The sequence below is a fragment of the Eulemur rufifrons genome, chromosome 12, assembly GCF_041146395.1.
Source record: "Eulemur rufifrons isolate Redbay chromosome 12, OSU_ERuf_1, whole genome shotgun sequence".
NCBI classification, from domain to species: domain Eukaryota; kingdom Metazoa; phylum Chordata; class Mammalia; order Primates; family Lemuridae; genus Eulemur; species Eulemur rufifrons.
The window spans coordinates 25,340,936-25,361,856 of NC_090994.1; the positions used below are offsets into that span (position 1 = coordinate 25,340,936).

Genomic DNA, 20,921 nt, shown 5'->3' on the forward strand with positions numbered 1-20,921 from the left:
TTTGGTTATTCCAGGGCCTGGGGCAGTTCCCTGCTGTACAGGAGGAGCAAACTGGCCCTGTGACCGTAACCCCTCTGCTCTGGCCAGTCCCAGCGTTGGTGGCCAGAAGAGCCGGAGGAAAGAGAGACACCTCAGGCTTCTGCTGCCCTGACACCCCAGCTGTCTCAGGCTCACGGACACAGCCACCGTCGCTGCCTGGGTCCCTGGAGCCCAGGTCTGACCCCGAGCATCAGCGCACAGGGCTGGGCTGGCCCCGCTCGGGCTGTCACGTGTCCTGCCCCAGAGAGAGCCCGAGGAACTGCAGCGCCTGCCGCTGCCCCTCCCTGAGACCTCTGGCCCACCTGCCGCCTTCTCTCCAGGCCTGCAGGCACCCAGATGATGGGCAGTCTGCTGGGGACAGGAGGGGTGCAGGAAAACCCCACGGAAGTCAATTCCGGACCAAGCCGGCAACAGTCCCTGCGTGTCCGCTGGGGCGGGGGGGGGGGGGGGCGGTGTGCGCTGAGCTCTCGGCCCGGGGACCCGCTGAAGGAGGCTCAGAGGGGCTGCAGAGGCTGGACGGAGCTGCTAGGACCAGGACGTACAGGGACATTTGGCTGTGGCCATCTGAAATCCCCCAAGCAGGGAGAGGACCCTGCTTTTGCCAAAGCCCTCTGACGGCTTCCCACCACCTCCTGCCAAGGCAGACCGAGCATCCTCACGGCAGGCCACAGCCTGAGCCTCCAGCCACCCTCCCTCCCTCTGCCCCAGCCCTGGCCCCTCGTGTCCTGTGGACACACCAGGCGTGGCCCCTCAGAGCTCCGTGCTCTGCAATGCTCCCCTCTGACCTTGCACACGGCCCCTTCAAACCTGCTCAAACGCCACCCACTCCCGCTGCACCATCCACGCCCCATCCCCCACGCCATGCGCGGGAACCCGCCGGCACGTGGCAGATACGTGGCCTTTGGCTCTCCTGACAGGAGGCAAGCTCTGTGGAGACACAGTTCTGTTTTGTTTTGGGCTGCCTGAGAACAGATTTCTCTCTCCTGCCCAGAACAGCACCTGGCGTGCGATGACGCCTGAGAAACACCTGCCGAACGGGCTGCCCGACTGACACAGCCCCGCGCGGACGCGGAGCCCGGGCCCACGCGGGACGCAGGCCCCGACGGCTGGCAGCCCTGCGGCCGGGGGGACGGTCATGACCGCCCGGGCCCACGCGGGACGCAGGCCCCGACGGCTGGCAGCCCTGCGGCCGGGGGGACGGTCATGACCGCCCGGGCCCACGCGGGACGCAGGCCCCGACGGCTGGCAGCCCTGCGGCCGGGGGGACGGTCATGACCGCCCGGGCCCACGCGGGACGCAGGCCCCGACGGCTGGCAGCGCTGCGGCCAGGGGGACGGTCATGACCGCCCGGGCCCACGCAGGATGCAGGCCCCGACGGCTGGCAGCCCTGCGGCCGGGGGGACGGTCATGACCGCCCGGGCCCACGCGGGACGCAGGCCCCGACGGCTGGCAGCGCTGCGGCCGGGGGGACGGTCATGACCGCCCGGGCCCACGCGGGACGCAGGCCCCGACGGCTGGCAGCGCTGCGGCCAGGGGGACGGTCATGACCGCCCGGGCCCACGCAGGATGCAGGCCCCGACGGCTGGCAGCCCTGCGGCTGGGGGGACGGTCATGACCGCCCGGGCCCACGCGGGACGCAGGCCCCGACGGCTGGCAGCGCTGCGGCCGGGGGGACGGTCATGACCGCCCGGGCCCACGCGGGACGCAGGCCCCGACGGCTGGCAGCGCTGCGGCCGGGGGGACGGTCATGACCGCCCGGGCCCGCACCGTGACATTCACGCACGTGCAATCCTGACGGCTCGCTGTCCCGCAGGCGCCTACGTGGGACACAAAGAAACAAATCGTGCTGAAGCGACTCTGCGGAATCCGCAGGTGGGCACTAAAGAAGCGCGGGTCACACAGGAGGGGACGAGGGCTTTGTCACCGGGGTTTCCTCAGTTTGTAGCCTCCCTCAACTGGCCGACTTCGCAGCCCTCGCGGTGCTAGGGCCAGGTCCCCTGCGGGGCGAGGACGATGTCCCCACAGGGTGGACCTGGGGTGAGCAGAGCACACGCAGGAGGCAGCACCACGCAGTGACACGCACAACACCCCGTGCACACACGCACGCACACACGTGCCCGCAGACACAGCCAGGAGACGCGCGGGGGACGGGCTCCAACGACATGCTCTGTGGGGGCTGCTGGCTCGCGTGCACCCGGCGAAGGTGGAGACAGTGGAGACAGCAGTGCGAGAAACTGAGCCAACTAGAGGCCGCGATGAGGTCAGAGGCAGAAGAGAAAGGCGACAGGACGTGGTCAGCAGATGAGCCCTGCACCCCGGGGCGCAGGATGGCACGTTTCAGGTGACAAGGGACAGAGGACAGGGAGGGTTCAGCAGGCACAAGCTCCGCCTGGAACACACCCTCAGCCACTCCCCGTAGGGGCGCCACTGACACTAGAGCTTGGGGCGCGGTCCAGGGTGACATTCCAGGCACTGGAGGAAGACGTGTCATAGAACTGGGTTTTTTTTAAGTCTTAAGAAATCTTAGGGATCTAATGCAACTTGCTGATTTCAAAGAGGAGGAGCCGGCTCAGGCCCGCAGGGCGCCCGCCGCACTGGGCCCGGGCAGATGAGACGGGGGCCGGGTGCCCCAGCTGCCCCCGCAAGCCGCTGGCCCTTCCTGGAGGACAGCGGTCCTCACAGAGTGGCTGCAGGTGCTGCGGGCAAAGGTCGGGGCCTCCCCCCTTGGGCCGGCCACCCCAGGGCTCCCTGCCACGCTGACCCACGTCAGGAGAGGATGCGGGCAAGAGCTGGGATGAGAGCAAAGGCGGAGGGAGGGCAGGAGAGAGACTGGGCCCCAGACGCGGTCATGGTGGGGTCTGTCAACACCATCCAGTTCACCCGCACGAGACCCGGCGAGAGCCTCCGTGCCGCTGCTGCTCAGACACTGACCCTGTCCCGGCAGGGACGCTGTGCCCACAGAGGCCCCCGCCTTGCGAAGACACACGGGAGTCTGCAGCCGGGTGGGGGCCAGAGTCAGGCCACTGCCTCCCAGCCCCGGCTCTTTCCTGCTAACCCACGCCCTGCTGGGCCCCCGGCCCTGATGACAAGGTGCAGGGCCCGGCGGAGGACGCACGTGCACGGCAGCCTGTCCCTCTCGCTCACCTCTGCTCCCCCGGGAAGAGGAGGACACGGTTTTGGGGGATGGAACATCGTGGGAAGTGGCCATCAGTGCCCCGTCCCTCCAGGACACACTCACCATTCATCTGCGAGGGCGACAGGGAGTAGTCGCGGTCCGCGGGCCGCCGGTCTGGCCTCAGGTTGCGGCCCTGCCTGCCAGAGCCCTCCAGCATGCTCACGATCTCGCTCCGGTCGATGTTTCGCAGGGCCGCGTACAGGTTCTCCACTGTCGGGGAAACAGAGCTGCTTGAGATTTGAGGGCGGCCAGGGAGTGTCTGGCGGCTCTGAAATTGGGGCCGGGAGGAAAAAGGGAGGCGGGAGATGATGGAGTTTTTGGAAAGTGGAGACACCCTTTCGTCAGAATCAAAACAAGCTGCCTCTCTGGCGAGTACTGTTTTATATTCAACAGATCTCCCCCAAATGCTGGCAGTGGTGACTTAAAAGCCTGGCCAGACAGGAGGTGCTCTGTTGGTCCAAGGGGACACGACAGGCAGCTGAGGGTGGTCACTACCGGGCTCCGTCCTCGCGAGCTCTGCGCCCTGGCGGCTGCCTTGACGCGCCAACGTCCCTGCGTCCGCGCGATTCGCTGGAGGAGCAGCGGAAGGCAGAGAGGACCCTCCCCTGCAAGCTGGGGGAACTAAGAACACTTCCCGCTGGGCTCAGCCCTGCGGCTGGGCAATTCCACAGGAACGCTGCACAGACCAGTCACGCACCCTGTGTGCACGTGTCACCCAGCGTTTTGTCTTGTTCTAAGGCTAGAAAAGCCTGGGCCACAGTTCTCTGGCAACGTCTCCTGGCGGGGCTGGGTGGAAGACGGATGGACCGCGGGGGTGTGGGGGACAGACAGACACAAAGGGGCCGATGCCAAAGGCCGACAACGCGCCCAGAGCGGAAGGAGCGCCGTGGTGGGGCAGGTCCCAGCACGGGCTCTGGGACGAGGAGGCTCCGGGCCCAATACTGACTCTTTGCGTCTTTGCCTTCGCGCAGGACCCAGAGGTTCAGCAGGGCCGCGCTCTGCTCCAGCAGGGAGTTGGGGTTCTCCACGCGGATCCTGTTGACGTCCTCCACGCTGAACTGCAGCTCCCGCGCCAGCTCTGCAAGCAAAGCGCGCCGTGAGCCCGGCGCCGGCTCCCGCTCGGGCTGCGTGGGCGGGCGGGCACGGCGCCGCCGCGCTCGGATTCGGGATTTCTTCTCGCCGAGGAGCACCCATGCCCCCAGGAACCGGGGAGGGCGAGAGCGGGCTGCTGGGCCACGACTGGCTGGCCGACTGAAGGAGCGGACCGGTGCCCCCTTTCTCTCTCGACTTCAAACACGACACGACGAGAACAAGCCTCTCAGCAAGGTCGGCAGCTTCCCCGAGGCCACAGAGCCAGTGAGCCCTGGGCCAGGAGGGAGAGGCACCTGCAGGTCCCTGCCCCGGGGCCACCTACATCACACCAGGACAGTGGCACCACGTGCCACCCAGGATCAGTTACGACAGAAACCATTTCTGTATTGACGTTTCTTCAGGGAGAGGCATTATCTACACACAAAATGAAAATGCCAGTTCTATGTACATGCCAGGCACCGTCACAGAGCCTTGGCGTCTTCCCGTCAGCTTTACTGCTATTCTCACAGGCGCTCTAGGAGGGAGGACGGCATTAGATCTCATTTCGAGGATGAGGAAGACCAGGGAGAAGAGGATAATGAGAGTCAGAGATGTATGTACAACACGCACATGCACCTGCATACACATGCACACACATACACACACCTGAATATGCAGAACACACATACACACACCCCTGCACACACACACACACACGCACCCCCCACACATACACATGCACACACATATACACTGCATGCACACACATACACATGCACACACACCCAGCACACACATAAACACATACCTACACACATACGCACCTGCACACCCCTGCACACACATACACCCCTGCACACATACACATGCACCTGCACACATGCACCCCTGCACACACACATGCACCTGCACACACACGCACCTGCACACACATGCACCTGCACACACATACACACGCACCTGCACACACGCACCCCTGCACACACATATACACGCACCTGCACACACATACACCCCTGCACACACACACACCTGCACCCCTGCACACACATACACCTGCACACACATACACACGCACCTGCACACATGCACCCCTGCACACACATACACATGCACCTGCACACATGTACCCCTGCACACACATGCACCTGCACACACATGCACCCCTGCACACACATATGCACCTGCACACACATGCACCCCTGCACACACATACGCACCTGTACACACATGCACCCCTGCACACACATACACATGCACCTGCACACATGCACCCCTGCACACACATACACATGCACACACATACACCCCTGCACACACATACACACCTGCACACATGCACCCCTGCACACACATACGCACCTGTACACACATGCACCCCTGCACACACATACACATGCACCTGCACACATGCACCCCTGCACACACATACACATGCACCTGCACATACATGCACCCCTGCACACACATGCACCTGCACCTGCACACATGCACCCCTGCACACACATACACATGCACCTGCACACATGCACCCCTGCACACACATACACATGCACACACATACACCCCTGCACACACATACACACCTGCACACATGCACCCCTGCACACACATACGCACCTGTACACATGCACCCCTGCACACACATACGCACCTGTACACACATGCACCCCTGCACACACATACACACGCACCTGCACACACGCACCCCTGCACACACATATACACGCACCTGCACACACATACACCCCTGCACACACACACACCTGCACCCCTGCACACACATACACCTGCACACACATACACACGCACCTGCACACATGCACCCCTGCACACACATACACATGCACCTGCACACATGCACCCCTGCACACACATACACATGCACACACATACACCCCTGCACACACATACACACCTGCACACATGCACCCCTGCACACACATACGCACCTGTACACACATGCACCCCTGCACACACATACACATGCACCTGCACACATGCACCCCTGCACACACATACACATGCACCTGCACATACATGCACCCCTGCACACACATGCACCTGCACACATGCACCTGCACACACATACACATGCACCTGCACACACTTGCACACATCTCCATACACAGGGATACACACACACCCCTAAGTATGCACAATACACACACCTGCATACACACACACTTGTATACATACACACACTGCTGCATACACACGCATACACATACACACCTTCACACACATCCCAAGCAGCAGCAGCAGCAGCAGACATGGCCTAAAGAGTGCACAGTCCCTGAACATCTGAGCTTCTGTCACACTGCCTTCCAGGAAGTTCCTCAGGTTTCTGAGTGTGCTGACCGTGCTCTGCAGGGTCCATGCATAGAAGAGCCAACACAAGGAAGGGGAGGGAGGAGAGGGCTGCAGGGGCTGTGGCTGAGGGAAGCACATTTGACCTTTCGCCGCGTGGGGCTGCCTGCTGCACTCCAAGTAAGACCCGCCCTACGCAGCAGGGCCTCGGGGAGACTCCGGCTGCAGCAGAGAGTTCAGGTGCAGCAGGCTGAGACGCCCTTTTCTGCCCTCCTCCTCCTCCACAAAGACGCAACGCGCAGTGTGCACGAAGCAGTGGCGGCAGGCGGGAGGCCACCGCTTGCTCGTGCGTTTGTTTCATTGGTTGGTTTGTTTTTCTAGGCTCTGGCACTAACTAGCTACACAACGAAGTCACTCTGGCCGGATCTCAGTTTTCACATCTGTAAAATGGTTGAACTAGACAAATTCTGAGGTCTCCTATAACGTCAAAAGTTGATTCTTAGGAAGGAAACTGGACAGAGTGGAGGGGAGAGGGAGTCCCCTTCCCTGGCACCGACGGCGTCGCCTGGACGACAGAACCATCCGAGACGCACTGGTCGGATGCACCACGGACGGGGCGAGGAGGGTGAGAAGCCCCCCCAGCTGCTCGTGAAGGGAGGAGGGAGCAGCAAGACCCCCGCGGCTCTGCCCCCGTCGCCCCACTCACCTGCCCAGCTGAGGCCGAGGTGCTCTGAGATGACGGCCATCTTCATATCTGCACGGTCCGTCCCGCTGAGCAAACCTGGGGAGAGGCAGAGGATGTCACTGCGCAGCCCGGCCCCGAGCTGACGGGCCGGAGGAGGTGCCCCCACGGGCGCTCAGGCCCCAGGGCCACTGTGGACACGGGGCTGACTGCCACTCTGCCAGGGCCAGGGGCCAGAGGTGCAGACTCCCGCTGCCGCACAGAGTGGGCCAGGCGCATGGCCCTGCGGCACAGCCCCTGCAGGGGAGGGGAGAGCTCGCTTGCGGGCAGGGAGCGCGCGTGGCACGAAGAGGTCTGTACCCAGTGTGGACTCGCTGAGGGCGCTGTATCTCAGGGCCAGGGGCGTCAGGGTCCTCCTCCTGTCTTCAGCGCCGCTGCCCTGCGGAACACAGACGGGAAGGTGCTCTGGGCTTGGGGCTCTCAGAGAAGGCGACCTGAGCCCTTTGCTGCGGGGTGGGGAGGGCGGTCCTGCGGGCACAGTCCGCGGCTCCGCTGTGGGGGCTTAACGCGAGGAGCAGGGGCACGGGGCGAGGTGGGAGAGGAAGGACGCTGATGGGGCTCACGGGCCTTACTCTTCACCACCGTCACCATGACGATGGCGCGCTCACATCACCCTTACCACGTGCAAGGCCCTGTTTAATGTCACAACCTATGAGGCAGGTACTATGTTACGCCCATTTCATTGATGAGGAAACTGAGGCACAGAGAGGTTAAGTGACTTGCCCAAGGTCACCCAGCTAATAAGCAGTGGAGCTGCCGTTTGAACTTAAAACTAAGTTTTTCTTTCTAGATTCCTTTCTGCCCCAAACACCTGTTTCTGGTACTGGCCTGAGGCTCCACGCCGTGGCCCTGTGCGGAAGTGCGTGGACGCCTGCGCGAGGCTGCAGCCAGTCCTCTTGTGAAAGAGAAGTTGTTCACCCTCATCTCCCAAAAGAGACGGAGCCACAGACATGTGAACGTAACTGGCTTCCTTGCTAGTTTAGCACGGAAGGCTAATCATTAAGAAAACAGCAACAAGAGCAAAGTAACACTCAAAAAAACCACGGTGACGTTCTGGAGACACACGTCACTCCCCACCCCCTAGCACAGCTGGTGACTGTGACACAAGTAGTGACAGAAGAACATACTTGCTCAGGACTCTGTGGCTGAGCTAGAAACACTGGCGTTTGCAGCGGCTGAGGACACCAGGGCCCTCCTTTGGGGCCTCGCGCCCGGGGAAGAGGGCGAGTGGACAGAGCCTGCTCGGCGCATCTGGGGACCCTCGGCAGCGCCACGCACAGCACGAAGCCCGAGGTGGGGAGCTGGGGGGGCACCTCTGCGGGTCTCCTGACCTCCGCACCTAGACAGCTCAGGCCCTCGGCGTGAACGCGCCCGTCACCGTCTGACACTGACATTTGTCCCTCGTGCCATGTGACCAGAGCTGGAGCAAGCTCTGTAGAAAGGGCCAGGGCACGCCTACCCTGCCACGCCACCAAGCAAGCCACCAAGCGAACGTCCTTCGAGTGCCTCAGGGAACTCAAAGGCAGCGTCCCAACAGGAAGAAGCCCCGTGGCAGTGCTGGACCTCGGGTCCACTTGGGAACCTCCTCTGGGGACCCCATCTCGCCACGGTCCCCGCCGGGGCAGCTCACCTTGGTGCAGGGCGGCATGGTGATGTTCAGGTGGCACAGGATGTGCTGGGTGTCCTCATACTTCATCGCCTTGCGTAGAAAGGACAGGGACCCTCCCGGCTCTCGACTGCTGTCCCTCACCTAAGCCAATCACACAAAAGGAGGACTCAGGGCTCCTTCCCTAGGCTGGCTGTGACGGATTCCTGCCTCTCAAGCTTTCCAGACCCGGGGACAGGTCCGCACGAGCAGCACCTTCACGGGGATGGCCAGACGGTTCTCCCGGAACGACTGGAAGAGGAAGCTCCGCTGCTGGGCGGCTTTTTTGACAGGTACCAGGTTTCCAGAGAGTTCTGCAAAGAGGGCCATTCCTTCTAAGACCTGCAGGAGAGGAGAGGCAGATGCAGCTTGTCAGGCAGAAATGCCCGGACACCCTGCCTGCAAGCCCCCACCTGTCCCCCCCTACAGCAGCAGGCTCCGGCGTGTCCTGAGAAACCCGCCGCGGGCCGTGGAGAAAGCTGTGTCCAGGGTGGTGGTGGACGCGGCGCGCTCCCCTACTGCACCAGGTCCCGCGGCAGGCAGGGACCTGCCAACGCCCCGTGGAGTGGGTCAGGACTGCCAGCGAGCACTCCACAACTCCACCAGGGCACCGTAACATGGCTTCCGGCAGAAACCTTGGACCCGTTTTTACGTATGTCCAAAGCTGGTTCGTGCGTGAGAAGCGCTGGGAAGCTGGTGCTATGCTTTCGTGACAGTGATCCCCACTGTGTGTACGTGCAGCTTTCAACAGAGACGGCGTCATGAGCCCACCGGACAGGTGAAAAGACTGAGTCCAGAGCAAATATCTGCTCTGCCTGGTGCCTGGAAGGGCGGAACCAGGGCTCCAGAGTCCCCGCCCTGTGCCCTCCCCGGGAGGACAGCACCGACTCGGAGGCCAGGCTCCCCGCTAGCTCCCCCGGGGCAGGGGCTGGTGGCATCAGCAGGTTTGACTCTAGTGGCCACAGCTCCACTCCTCCCCTACCTCCCGGCGGGGGGCTCCCGAAACCCTGGCTCTGGGATCAGGCGACCCGGACAAACCCTATCTGCACCCTTCACTTGGCTGTGTAACCCTGGGCAAGTTCCTTAACCTCTCTCAGCCTCGGCGTCCTAGCATGTAACTCAGAGATAAAAACGGACAGTTATGAGAATTAAAGGAAACAATGCAAGAAAAGGCCCTTCTAATAGTACCTAGTGCACGAGAACGGCCACAAATGCCAACCCCGTCACAGACCGTGCAGCCACAATGCGCTGCTCCCTGGGGTGTGCACAGCGAGCTCCGCACCCGGCTGGAGCGTCCCTAAGTGCTTCTCGAGAGGGGTCGAGGGACACCAGCTCACAGCCCGGGCGCCTCCTCTGCAGGGGCCGTGCTCCTGCCACTGGGCTCGTGTGCCCAGGAAAACAGAGGTGAGCGCGTGGCTCCGCAGGCGCCCCGGCGAGAGGCGAGGGAGGCCCGCAGGTGCCGGGGTAGCGGGCCGGTGCCGTACCTCTATGTCTCTGCTCCGGGCCACCTCCACGAAGTTCTCGTGCTGCTCCAGGGTCTTGTCCAGCTTATCGTCCGTCATGCAGTAGCAGCGCAGGCGCCCTTCCCGGGGGTCATTCATCTTGGCGAAAATGACAAACTTGGCCATGTAGGGCACCGCCGTGAGCTCTTCGTACAGCAGAGTGGCAAAGCTCACAGCCTCAGCGGTCCGGGGACAGTCCGACAGCCAGAACCTACAGAGAGGGCAGGTTCTAAGCACGTTCCCAAACGCCCGACGGAGAGCGTCACTTCCCTCTGGGGGGAGCACCCCGAGAGCCACGCCTTGGCTGCTCTGCCACCATTGGGGCTCAGGGGACGTGTCCTTGGAGGGCAGTGCTGGCCCCCACGGAGCTGGGGGGATCTCATCTCACCTGGCGGAGACATTGGTGGTGAAGTTGGCGCAGTCGTTGGCATACACCAGCTTGGTGGTTCCTGTTATATCTTCCCACTGGGCTTGTTCTGTTCCTCCTGCAACAGCAGCAGAAACGGGGCTGGGGACAGTGTCTGGGACGGAGCTCAGCAGAACGCTCAGGCGCTGGCGTGCAGGGCAGAGGGAGCAGGGCTGGGTGAGGCCCGCCTGGTCGCGGCCCTGAGCACACCTGTCCCCTCTCCCTGCACTGCTCCTGCTGGAGGCCTGCACACCCTCCTCCTGGGCGCGGGGGACCCTTTGGGGCGTGGGCTTCTCCTCACTTTTGCTCGGATGCACCCCCCTCCGTCACCCCGGGGAGGGGACTACTGGCTTCAGCTCCCCCGGCTGCCCCCAGCCTGTCCCAGCGGGAGCCACCGCGGCCCAGGGAGGACCCGAGGGGCCTCACCGATGACGCTGCACAGCAGACGCAGGCTGGTGGTGTCCCCCTCCCCGCTGTCCCTCGGGCTGTCGGTCCATGAAGGAGGGAGCGGGATCCGGAGCCCGATGGGGCGGTGGAACTTCCGGCGCCTTGGCTCCACGGTGACAATGGGGCTGAAGGTGGCCTGGTTGCCCAGGAGTTTGGTGACTAGCTCATCCGGGACAGGCTGGGCCTGCGAAATGCCAAAGGCAGGACACTCAGGCCCGGCAGGAGATGGGGCCGGCGCAGGGCCTGCCCGTGAGGCGCTCTTTCCGGCCTTCTCCCTGCCTCCTCTGCGTGGCTCCCGGGCGGGCCGAGTGAACTCCCTCGCGCTGAGCGCACCAGGCCTCGAGGGAGGCTGAGGTGATCTGGGCGTCCCACGACTCGGGGAGCAGCTGCCTCACCCCTCCCTGCCCGCCCTCCTCTGAGCCCGGGGTCAGGCTCTGCTGCGTGTTTCGGGCACCGCACGAGCACGCGGGGCTGTCCCAGGAAGGCGGTGGGCGTCCGAGGGCCCTGAGCTCTGCGCGCCCACCCGGCAGGGACGAGGGCCGCCTCACCTGCAGAGCCAGCTTCACCCTCTTAGTGACGGCATTTTCTGGGAATGTCGCCTGCACCAGGGGCACCAGCCTGCTCTTCAGCGAGCCCCCCTCGGGGCCGACGGTGTCGTAGTCCTGGCAGAGCCGAGACATGATCACGAAGTACAGGGGGAAGTCGGTGGTGATGATGCGGCAGACCCTCTTCTTCTCCAGCTCCTCCAGGCTCCCCAGCTCTGGAAACACACGCGGCCGCCACCCTGTCACACTGAGCGCAGGCCCGGCAGCCCCCGGGCCCTGTGTGTGCCCTCCCAGGGGCCAGGCGGGGCTGGCCCAGAGGCCCACAGCCAGGGCCCGGCGCCCACTGCCCTTCCTGGGACCGGGGCTCGACCGCTGGGGGCTGCTCCCTGCCTCTCGGGCCTCCCAACTCCAAGGGCCTCGCAGGCCCCACCACAGGGGCAGCTGCGAAGCCCCCAGGAAGGAGAGCGCGCCCACCTTCGTCCAGGCCGCCGACGATCTGCTCCAGGTAGCTTTCTCCGTAGCGGCTCTTGTGCTCCTTCCATACGGAGCCGTTTTCACTCCTCAGAACCACGAGCTCACGATCCCCCCGGCCGTGGGAGGCAAAGTGGGGGATCTCCACGATCACGGGGCTGCGGGGGGCAGAGCAGACGGGGTGGGGGTTGTGTGGGCAGGTGGCTGGGCCGGGGAGGAAGGGCAGCCAGCTCCCGCCTGGGCGGAGGGGTCCCACCTGCGGGTCTCTGCGGTGGGTCAGACCTGGCTGGGACGGGAGCAGCCCCACGGCCGCCCGACGCCCAGGCCGGGAGCACGGGGCAGGGCAGGGCTCGGTCTCACCTCGCAGAGCCCTCCCGACACAGCCGCACAGCTCGGCCAGACGAGCTGCCCTTGCACCCGACTCCCAGAACCCGTGTGACAGCCCCAGACAGCGGACTAAACCTCCCTGAGCCTCAGCCTCCGAAAGTGTCAAACGGCCACAATGGCGTTCCCTTCGGAGGGGGCTTTGGGGACTCATTTGGAGACAATCAAGGAGAAAGCACAGGGCGGGCTGCTTAGCAGACAGCGTGGGGACCGGGCGAGGACAGAGGTGGGAAGGCAGGCTGGCCCCTGGCCCAGGCCCCCACAGCACACTCCCCGGGGCCTGAGGGACAGCAAAGCTCCAGGCAGAACCCAGGCTGCTGCAGAGACGCGAGGCGGTGGCCTGTGAGGCTGGCCACCCTGTCATCCCTGGGGGCAACGCTCGAGGGGCCCTTCCAGGGCAAGTGTCTCAGTGCTTAATGGTTAACCCTCGGGGCGCCCAAGGGTGCAGGGAGCCTCGGGGCCCCCGTCTCCTCCGTCCCCTCCTCTCGTGTCACAGCACGACTTCAGAGCTTGGAGCTGCCTGGGTCTACAGACACTGTGGTGTCCAGGAAAAGGCAGAGAAAGGCGACTGAGGCTCCGGTTATGTCCCGTCAGGACACGGGGAGGACGGCGCGGGCTCTGCCCCGTGGTGAGGGTGTTCCCGGGCCGCTGCCGGGGCTGGGTCAGGACGGGGCAGCCTCGTGGGCCACCTCTCACCTCAAGAACTGCGCCCCTGTGGGCCCCAGGGCGATGACCCTGCTGGCCAGGCCCTCCTCCTCGGCCAGCGGGGGCGGGGTGCTCAGCTTCTGGGGCTTGACCAGGCGGCAGGTGATGCGCGTGGGCGCCGCGCACGTCCGTGGCGGGATCACCACCCGCAGGCCGTTGTGGCGGCTCCCTCGCATGGAGCCTCCGCGGGCGTCGACCATGAAGCTCACCAGAAACCTGGGGGCAGGGCAGACCCGCGTTGGGCTTCTGCGCCCCTTCGTGGGGCGGGTGGGGTGGGGGTCCCAGACGCCTGCGTCGCTCACCCTGTGTGGACCGGGCTGGCCACGGGGCTGATGTTGTCGGAGGTCTCCGTGGCCGGGCTGCTGGGCACGAGCGAGTCTTCATCGTACTCCTTGGATGCCTGAGGGAGACAGCAAAGGCCTGCTTGTCCCGCTCCTCCCCCGGGCAGCCAAGCGCAGTGCCATGGAGGAAGTGCTCCGCGGGCTCGGCACAGACCCTTCCGGACCACACGGGCCTGCCGTCCAGAGGGAAACAGGCTTCCTCCCTCCACGGCCTCCCTGTGTCTCCAGACCCCGGGGCGGAGGACCGGAAGGGACGTGGTGGGCTCTCACTCTCTGGCCCCAGCCCTGCACCCCCGGCCCTTGCTGCGGACTCCCACCCACCTCAGCTGTGCCCACGGAGGACCCTGTGCCATCACCCGGCTGTCTAGCCATGGCGACTGTCACCCTGCAGGTGCCCCAGGTGAACAAAGCAGGCCCTCGCCCCACGGCTTCCTGCTGCCTGGCTGTGAAATGGGGACGGTCCTTCTGTGGCAACCACAGGGACAGGGGCTGCCTGGGGACAGGGCCCTGCCTGTCTTGAGGACTCACAGCCACCAGCAGGCCCTGAGCCGCCTCCACTCTGCCTTCAGCTTGCTCTTCCCGGGCAGCACCTCCTGTCCCCTCCTCTGCTCACCCAGCCCTGCCCACTTTCCACGTGTCACCCTGCCACCGACTCTCGTCTCCCTCTCTGCGCTCTGGGACAATGTACTGACGTCACACAGTGAGCACCCCACGCCCACCCTCCTGGGCTCTGTGCACTGCTGTGGCCGCGCCCACTGCTCCAGGCTGACCTCAGCGCCCGCCCGGGAGGCAGGCGTTCACCGTCCCCACACCGGCCGCCTCCCCGCACTGGCCACCTCCCCGTCCCCACACCGGCCGCCCCAGGCACACAGCAGGAGTGCAGGGGCCACCTGCCGCCTGGAATTCCCGACTGCAGCAAAGCGTTGAGGGAATGGGTTGGTCACAGGACAGGGGACGCAGGGCCACTCGCTGCTGCCCGTGGTAGCACCCAGGGAACGTGCCGTGGCAGACAAAGGGCCGTACTGGACCATGGCTCTCAGACGCCACCCAGCGTCGCAGCCTCTGAAACCTGGCTCGCAAGGCCGGTGGCACCGCAGCGTGGCTGGTGTATCCCCACTTTTGGGCCACGGCGTCAGCCGCCACCTGCAGACACCCCCTCACGGGGCGCAGGGACACAGCAGTCGGGGCCAGGAGCAGCTGGGCGCAGCCTCAAGCACTCGGCTGCTTTCCTTTCTCCCTAGAGAAGTCCCTCGCCCTGGGAAAAAAGTGCCAAATGGCACAAATTAAACTAAGGGGAATTAGGTGGTTTTAAACCATCTCCCTCGCTTTTTCTTGACAAGGTCAGGTGGCCCCTGGGAAGTCAGGGCTCTGTGACGAGTCACACCTGCCCGGGAGTGGCTCTCTGGCCCCCCTTCCTCCTGATACTCTGTTGACGAGAGGGACAGAAAATGTCTCCTTTCTTAGGGACGCAAAAGCAAAGGGGACAGAGCTGTCCTTGCTGGAGCTCTGCGGCCATTGTGGGCTGTGCCATCTGCCGTAGGGGGCGGTTCCTCTGCAGCCCGGGACCCACTGTCCCCACGAGCACGGAGCGCGTGTGCTCGGGGCTTTGGGGGCGGAAGTGCTGGCGTCAGCTCTCGGCTCACGCATCCCTGGACTGCGTCACGATGCGCACACCTGAGCCCAGAGCCTCGTGCCAGTGATGTCGGGATGACATGAGCGCCCACGCACTGCACTGCCAGGGCCACACGGAGTCTCGGCTCTGAAGGGCCCTGTCAGCGCCGCAAGCTCTCCGGCTGCGGGTCCCCGGGCACTACCGCCGTCTCACTGTCCCCGTGCTGGGCGCGCCCCACGCAGGGGGTGTGAGAGAAATGGTTCTTCTCACCTGTTCTGGCTCTTCTGATCTGATCACCACCGTCTCGGGGGTGACGCAGGGGATCCTGGGGATGGCTGGAGATTCCACCCTGTGTGCCGAGAACACGGGGCCATCAGAGGCTGAGCCCTAAGTGAAGGACCTGTGCACCCCCGTGACGACCCCCACCGCCCCAGCCTGCACCCCGCGCCCACACGCAGTGCGACTGTCCCCTCCCCACAGGGACGGCCTCCGCCTCGCCTCGCGGCCTCTCCCTCCCACCTTCCCCTCCGGAGCCCGACCAGCCTTCACAGCCTGACGGAAGGACCTGCCTCCGCCAGGGCGCCTCCCCCGCGGACGCCACCCACATGTGTCACCCCTTGCTGCGGCTTAGAGCCCCTGTGGACAGAACCGTCCCCCCGGCCTTAACCACCCGCCATTCTGCATCGCCACGTGAGCACTGGCGTGGGCTCTGCTCCCCCCGAATGACGCAAGTGCCTCGTGGCCAGGGCTGGACGCTGTACTCCTTCGACAGACGTTCCGTCACCTCGCGTGGCTGCCCAGCCCTGCAGTGCCCTTTCCTGTGCGCTGCGCTGCGCTGCCCTGCCACGCACGAGCCCAGAGAACACCCGGGCTCAGTGTCTCTCAATGCTGACTGCAGATCATTAGCAAGACGCCCCTGCGTACGAATGCACTCACAGCGGTCACAGGGAGGCACGGGAACAGTGTCCCAGGCACACCCGGGCCCCCGTGGATCCCACCTAGCGCCTCACCGCAGAGGCACGAGGTCAGTGCCGGACCTCAGCCTGGCAGCCGTTTCTAAGGGGAACCTTCCTCAGTGGCGCCCCCTGGTGAGAACTGAGTGTGAGGGGAGGCGGAAGGAGGAGGGAGGGAGAGAGGAAAGCTGGGGGGCAGGGGTGCCGGGGAGGAGGCGGCACACCGCACGGGAGGCCTGCGTGTGCCCTCCTGGCGGCCATGGTGCAGAGCCAGCTTGTCCTAAGGCGCCGGCCCGTGGACCGGCTGACCAGCACTCCTGCCCGCTGCAGGCCTGGCCTGCCTGCCCCTGCCCCGCTCCGGCATCCTCCTCCGAGGTGCAGGGCTGCACCGTGGCCGTCCACACCTGAGCCCGCCAGGAGCACTGCTTACACTTGGTCTAGCTTTGGCACAAAATCCAACAGCTCCTTCTCTTCGTCGACATCCCTGGAATCTCGCCTCTCAGCCTTGGGGCCTATCAGTTCTTCCCCTGAAACGACACGGGCTCGAGTGAGTGACGGGGGCAGGAGGGAAGATGCTCTTTCTTTTCACAAAGTGCTTTTCCTGCTCTGCCTCTCAGGGCTTGCTCTGCGGAGCGGGGAGGCGCCTGCTGCTCCCAGGGGACCAGGAGCAACGTCGTGCCCAGTCCTGCTCCTCCAGCCCTGGGACCCAGAGCAGGGCAGCCACCTCCTGACATCGTAGTCTGCACCAGGCTTTGCCGATGGGCAAAAGCACAGCCAGAAAGAACTTCCTTCACTTGACAAGGTCCACTTCAAAATAGCCCTTTTAGGGTGTGCAGTGACACTAAAGAAGTCACTGCTGCTGCCCCTGCCATCTGCACAGCAGGATGAGCCGCAGTAGAGCCGAGGCCGCCGTGGTGAAGGGCGGCAGGACTCTAACCATGGCGGCTGAAACCTCATTCTTCCCAAAGCTCGTTACAGAGGCTCAAACTCCAGGTGAAGCAGCTGCCCACACCAGACGCTGCTTCTCCGCTCTCTCCTCGCCTGAACGGGGGCTCAGCCCAGGCCCTCAGCCTCGAGCTGTCACTGGCTTGTGAGTGTCCTGGCTTGTGACCCGGAGCTGACGGGATGGAACGACAAGAGCTCATGCAGTGATGACCACAAACACGGCGGCATGGGCACAGACACGGGGATGGAGGGCGGGTGCGGACTCCCTGTTGGAGCCGAGCCCCTGGCTCCGGACTGCGAGCCGTCAGAGCGGGACGGGAAGCAGGAATGGATTAGTGAGGGTTGGGGTTGTTGAGGGTGAAATGCACTCTGGTGAGAGAAGACCACAGAACAGAAAGTGTTTCATACCCATTATAGTTACATGAGCAGTTCCTGGAAAGCAAAGAAGAGCCACGTTGAAGAAAGGACTGAAGTCAGGTAAAGTGAGAGGCACGCACAGTGCCAGAGGGTCGCGGAGAGCGCTGCACACAGCTGACAGCGTCACAGGACCCGCACACCCGACTGGAAGGCGGCAGAGCAGCCCAGCCCACCCGGCTACGCGGCATCACCAGCGCTCCCGTCTCTCCCAGGTGGGAGCAACGGCTCGTCGGGGGCAGGGGACACACTGGGAGAGCCCCGTGGTTCACGCAAGTTGAGACTAGCAATTCCGCAATCACAGATATAACCCCGAACCTACCGACCCATTCTGTGCTCAGACCCACTATGTACGCAGCTTATTAAAAGGCATTCGTGCAGATTTTAAATAAGTCACTTAACATTTGTTCAACGCACAAAGCGAGCACCAGGCAGAATTTTATCACAGTTCCTCACGGCTCCAAGAAGGATCCTGCTCCAATCGGATGCACGTGAGTGATCTGTGCAGACACACACGCGTTTAGGACCCTTCGTGGCATTTTACATTTTGGTCTCTGGGATGCCAGTTTTCCTTCAGCTAAGGCTATGCTAAAGGAGTATTTTGGGAACAGACACCACCTGTGGAAAGCGGGTCTCCCGGCTTCGCTGCCCGTCCGCAGTGCTCGGGCTGTGGGGGGCACAGCCTGGCAGGCAGCGGTGGCAGGAAGCCACCGCGGGGGCTCGGAGCCCTCTGTCCCCCAGTCTGAGCGCAGCGCCCGGACCTCACCTTCGTCTTCGGAGACATCCAGGATCTCGTCCACTGTCTCAGGGAAGCTCAGCCGGTGCTTGTCGCTGACTAACTAAGATGAAAGAAAGCAGAGGATTCAACCCAAAGTAGAGCCATGCACGCTTTCTCCAGTCCAGGGGCTGGCTGGTCATGCCTGTGGAAGGGAGGTCATGCCTGCGGAAGGGAGGCCATGCCTGTGGAAGGGAGGTCATGCCTGCGGAAGAGAGGCATGTCCCACAGGAACACGGCAGAGCCTGGATGCCCGCGGCGCCCAGGGCAGGAGAAACAGCCCCGACCCCTCTGGCCACTAGGTGGCAGCACAACCCCGCCGGGCGGGGAGAACACGCGGCCACCCCAGGTCCGGCACCCCCTGGGCGCCCTGCCTGTCGGGCGTGGTGTCTGGGGCGGGTGCAGGGGACAAGCAGACCTACCACGGCACTGGTTTCGTCGGTGACGACCTTGAGCACGTCGGTTACGGAAATGTAGCCCAAACGCCTGGCTATGGCCAGAGGTGTGGTTCCATTCTGGAACAGCAGCAGGACAGAGCACTCAGACACGGGACACCGCCGGGGGAAGGCCCGCCCCGCTGGCCCCCCACCAAGTTCAGAAGGGCCTGGGTGCACAGATGCCACCTGGGAGCCCGGAAGCTCCCTGCACCGGTGCGAACCCAGCGGAGCGCCAGCGACAAGCCACAGGCCCGGGGCAGCGACACTGCGTCTGTAGCGTTGCTGGGGGCTGGCCGGCACCAGGTGTGACCACAGGCTGCTCGCGACTCCCCAGGTCCGCTCTGCGGGTGTCAGGGACCGAGCACCAAAACTCTCAGCTAAAATAATCCACGTACTTGGATGAGCTTCAGTCCCAGAAACAGGGCGGGGGCCCGTTTCCTGCTCTGACTGGGAGAGGAAGAGCCGAGGGACAACCCAGCTACTTCCCTGACATTCTCCACTTCCGGGACCTGCCCTGGGCTCCGCAGAGCCAGCCCCGCCTGCAGCTACAGACGTGGGACCACCCACAGCCGAGGGTCCACACACCCGCGGGGCAGAGCGGCCCTGGGGACACTCGCGGAAACCTCCATGGCCGGACCAGGAGGCTCACACCGAACGGTGATCCCTGACGTCGCCAAGGGAACTCCAAGGCGCGGAAAGATCAGGAACCTCCCAACACGTTTCACTCTGTTCGCTTACACCACGCCGAAAGGGGCTTCGTGCGTTTTACAAAGCGTTTCAGCAGTACTTTAAGAAACATAAAAGGGGAGGATACATGGTGCCTAAAAGGAAAACCTTCAGTTCACCAGGAGGAGCAACTGGTCACAGGGCCCCGTCCCCTGGGTACCAGCACAGCCGAGACTTTCGCTGCCACAGGCCCGTCCGGACCCCACACGTGCGCGTGGACCTCTCTAGTCACGGGAGGCTGCCCAGGCCTGGCGCCTCGGAGACCAGCTTTTCGAGAGCAGGAGGGGTGGGACTCACCGAGCTGACCTCGTTTGGGGAAGCACCATTCTTCAGAAGCAGAGTCACGATGTCTGTGTGTCCTTGCTGGGCTGCCTGGTGCAAGGGGCTGTATCCTAGCTGCAAAGCGAGGCGGACATTTTGGCGGGATTAGCGGGCTGTTTGAGAAGACCTGCCCGCGAGCTACAGCACTTGTCCGTCTCCTAGTGCGTTTAAAAAATGCATTTTCCCCTTTCCTCCTTTGGGGTCAAAGCTGAAAGCTGGGGCAGGGCCCCAGGCACACCCAGAGCTGCCCCAGCTGCAGCCTGATTTGGCGCCTGAGCTGCGTCCACGCAGGAGGCAGGTCTAGGGCGCCCCTGTACCTTGGTCTTGGCGTTGACATCTGCCTGGTGCTGCAGCAGGAACTTCACCAGCTTGATGTTTCCGTAATGACTGGCCACGTGGAGCGGGGTGTACCCCATCTGAAAAGCAGGAGATGAGCGTGGCTGACCAGCAGGGCTTCTGGGCAGACCAAGGGCCTTCCGGAGCTGGGCGTCTACGGAAATCTTTACAGAAGCAACTGGTGGAAAGAGACCACGGACAGCGAGGCCCTGCGGAAGGCTGAGAGCTGCCAGGCGCCGCCGGCCAGGGAGGAGCAGGGCTCAGCTTCAGACAAGCCAAGGCCGAGGTGCCTGTGGCGTCCCGAGGGGGACGTCAAGGGGGCAATTGGAAAACTGACACCGAGACCCACAAGGCTCGAGTGGGGTCACCAGCACATGGGAGAGTCAGCAGCCCTGGAGACGAGTCGGTCCCCAGGATAAGGTGGACAAGGGGGACCCGAGGAGGCAGGACTCAGAGGCAAAGGCAGAAAGGGAGGAGGGAGACCAGAGAGGGCGCGGTGACAGGACCCAAGAAGGATCATCTCAGGAAGGAGGGGACAGCTGTCAGCCCCACTGCTGAGAAGCGCTAAGATGTGGAATTGTGCCTCACCCTGGTGGGAGCAGACTTATTTCTGCTAGAA

At 63.8% G+C, this 20,921-nt stretch overlaps 1 protein-coding gene across 1 annotated transcript in view; it reads right to left on the reverse strand.

Moving 5' to 3' along the window:
- Window positions 1–20,921, reverse strand: part of ANK1 (ankyrin 1) — a 198,462-nt gene that overhangs the window by 22,579 nt on the left and 154,962 nt on the right. The window contains exons 19-38 of the mRNA XM_069485294.1: window positions 20,284–20,382; window positions 19,943–20,041; window positions 18,905–18,997; window positions 18,474–18,546; window positions 17,702–17,725; window positions 16,779–16,875; window positions 15,666–15,744; window positions 13,745–13,842; window positions 13,434–13,658; window positions 12,357–12,511; window positions 11,886–12,097; window positions 11,317–11,521; window positions 10,873–10,969; window positions 10,467–10,695; window positions 9,199–9,324; window positions 8,968–9,087; window positions 7,638–7,716; window positions 7,302–7,376; window positions 4,161–4,292; window positions 3,278–3,424 (exon numbers count right to left, since the gene is read on the reverse strand). Of these exons, the coding sequence (XP_069341395.1) occupies window positions 3,278–3,424; window positions 4,161–4,292; window positions 7,302–7,376; window positions 7,638–7,716; window positions 8,968–9,087; window positions 9,199–9,324; window positions 10,467–10,695; window positions 10,873–10,969; window positions 11,317–11,521; window positions 11,886–12,097; window positions 12,357–12,511; window positions 13,434–13,658; window positions 13,745–13,842; window positions 15,666–15,744; window positions 16,779–16,875; window positions 17,702–17,725; window positions 18,474–18,546; window positions 18,905–18,997; window positions 19,943–20,041; window positions 20,284–20,382 (2,464 nt within the window). The remainder of the gene's footprint in view (window positions 1–3,277; window positions 3,425–4,160; window positions 4,293–7,301; window positions 7,377–7,637; window positions 7,717–8,967; window positions 9,088–9,198; window positions 9,325–10,466; window positions 10,696–10,872; window positions 10,970–11,316; window positions 11,522–11,885; window positions 12,098–12,356; window positions 12,512–13,433; window positions 13,659–13,744; window positions 13,843–15,665; window positions 15,745–16,778; window positions 16,876–17,701; window positions 17,726–18,473; window positions 18,547–18,904; window positions 18,998–19,942; window positions 20,042–20,283; window positions 20,383–20,921) is intronic.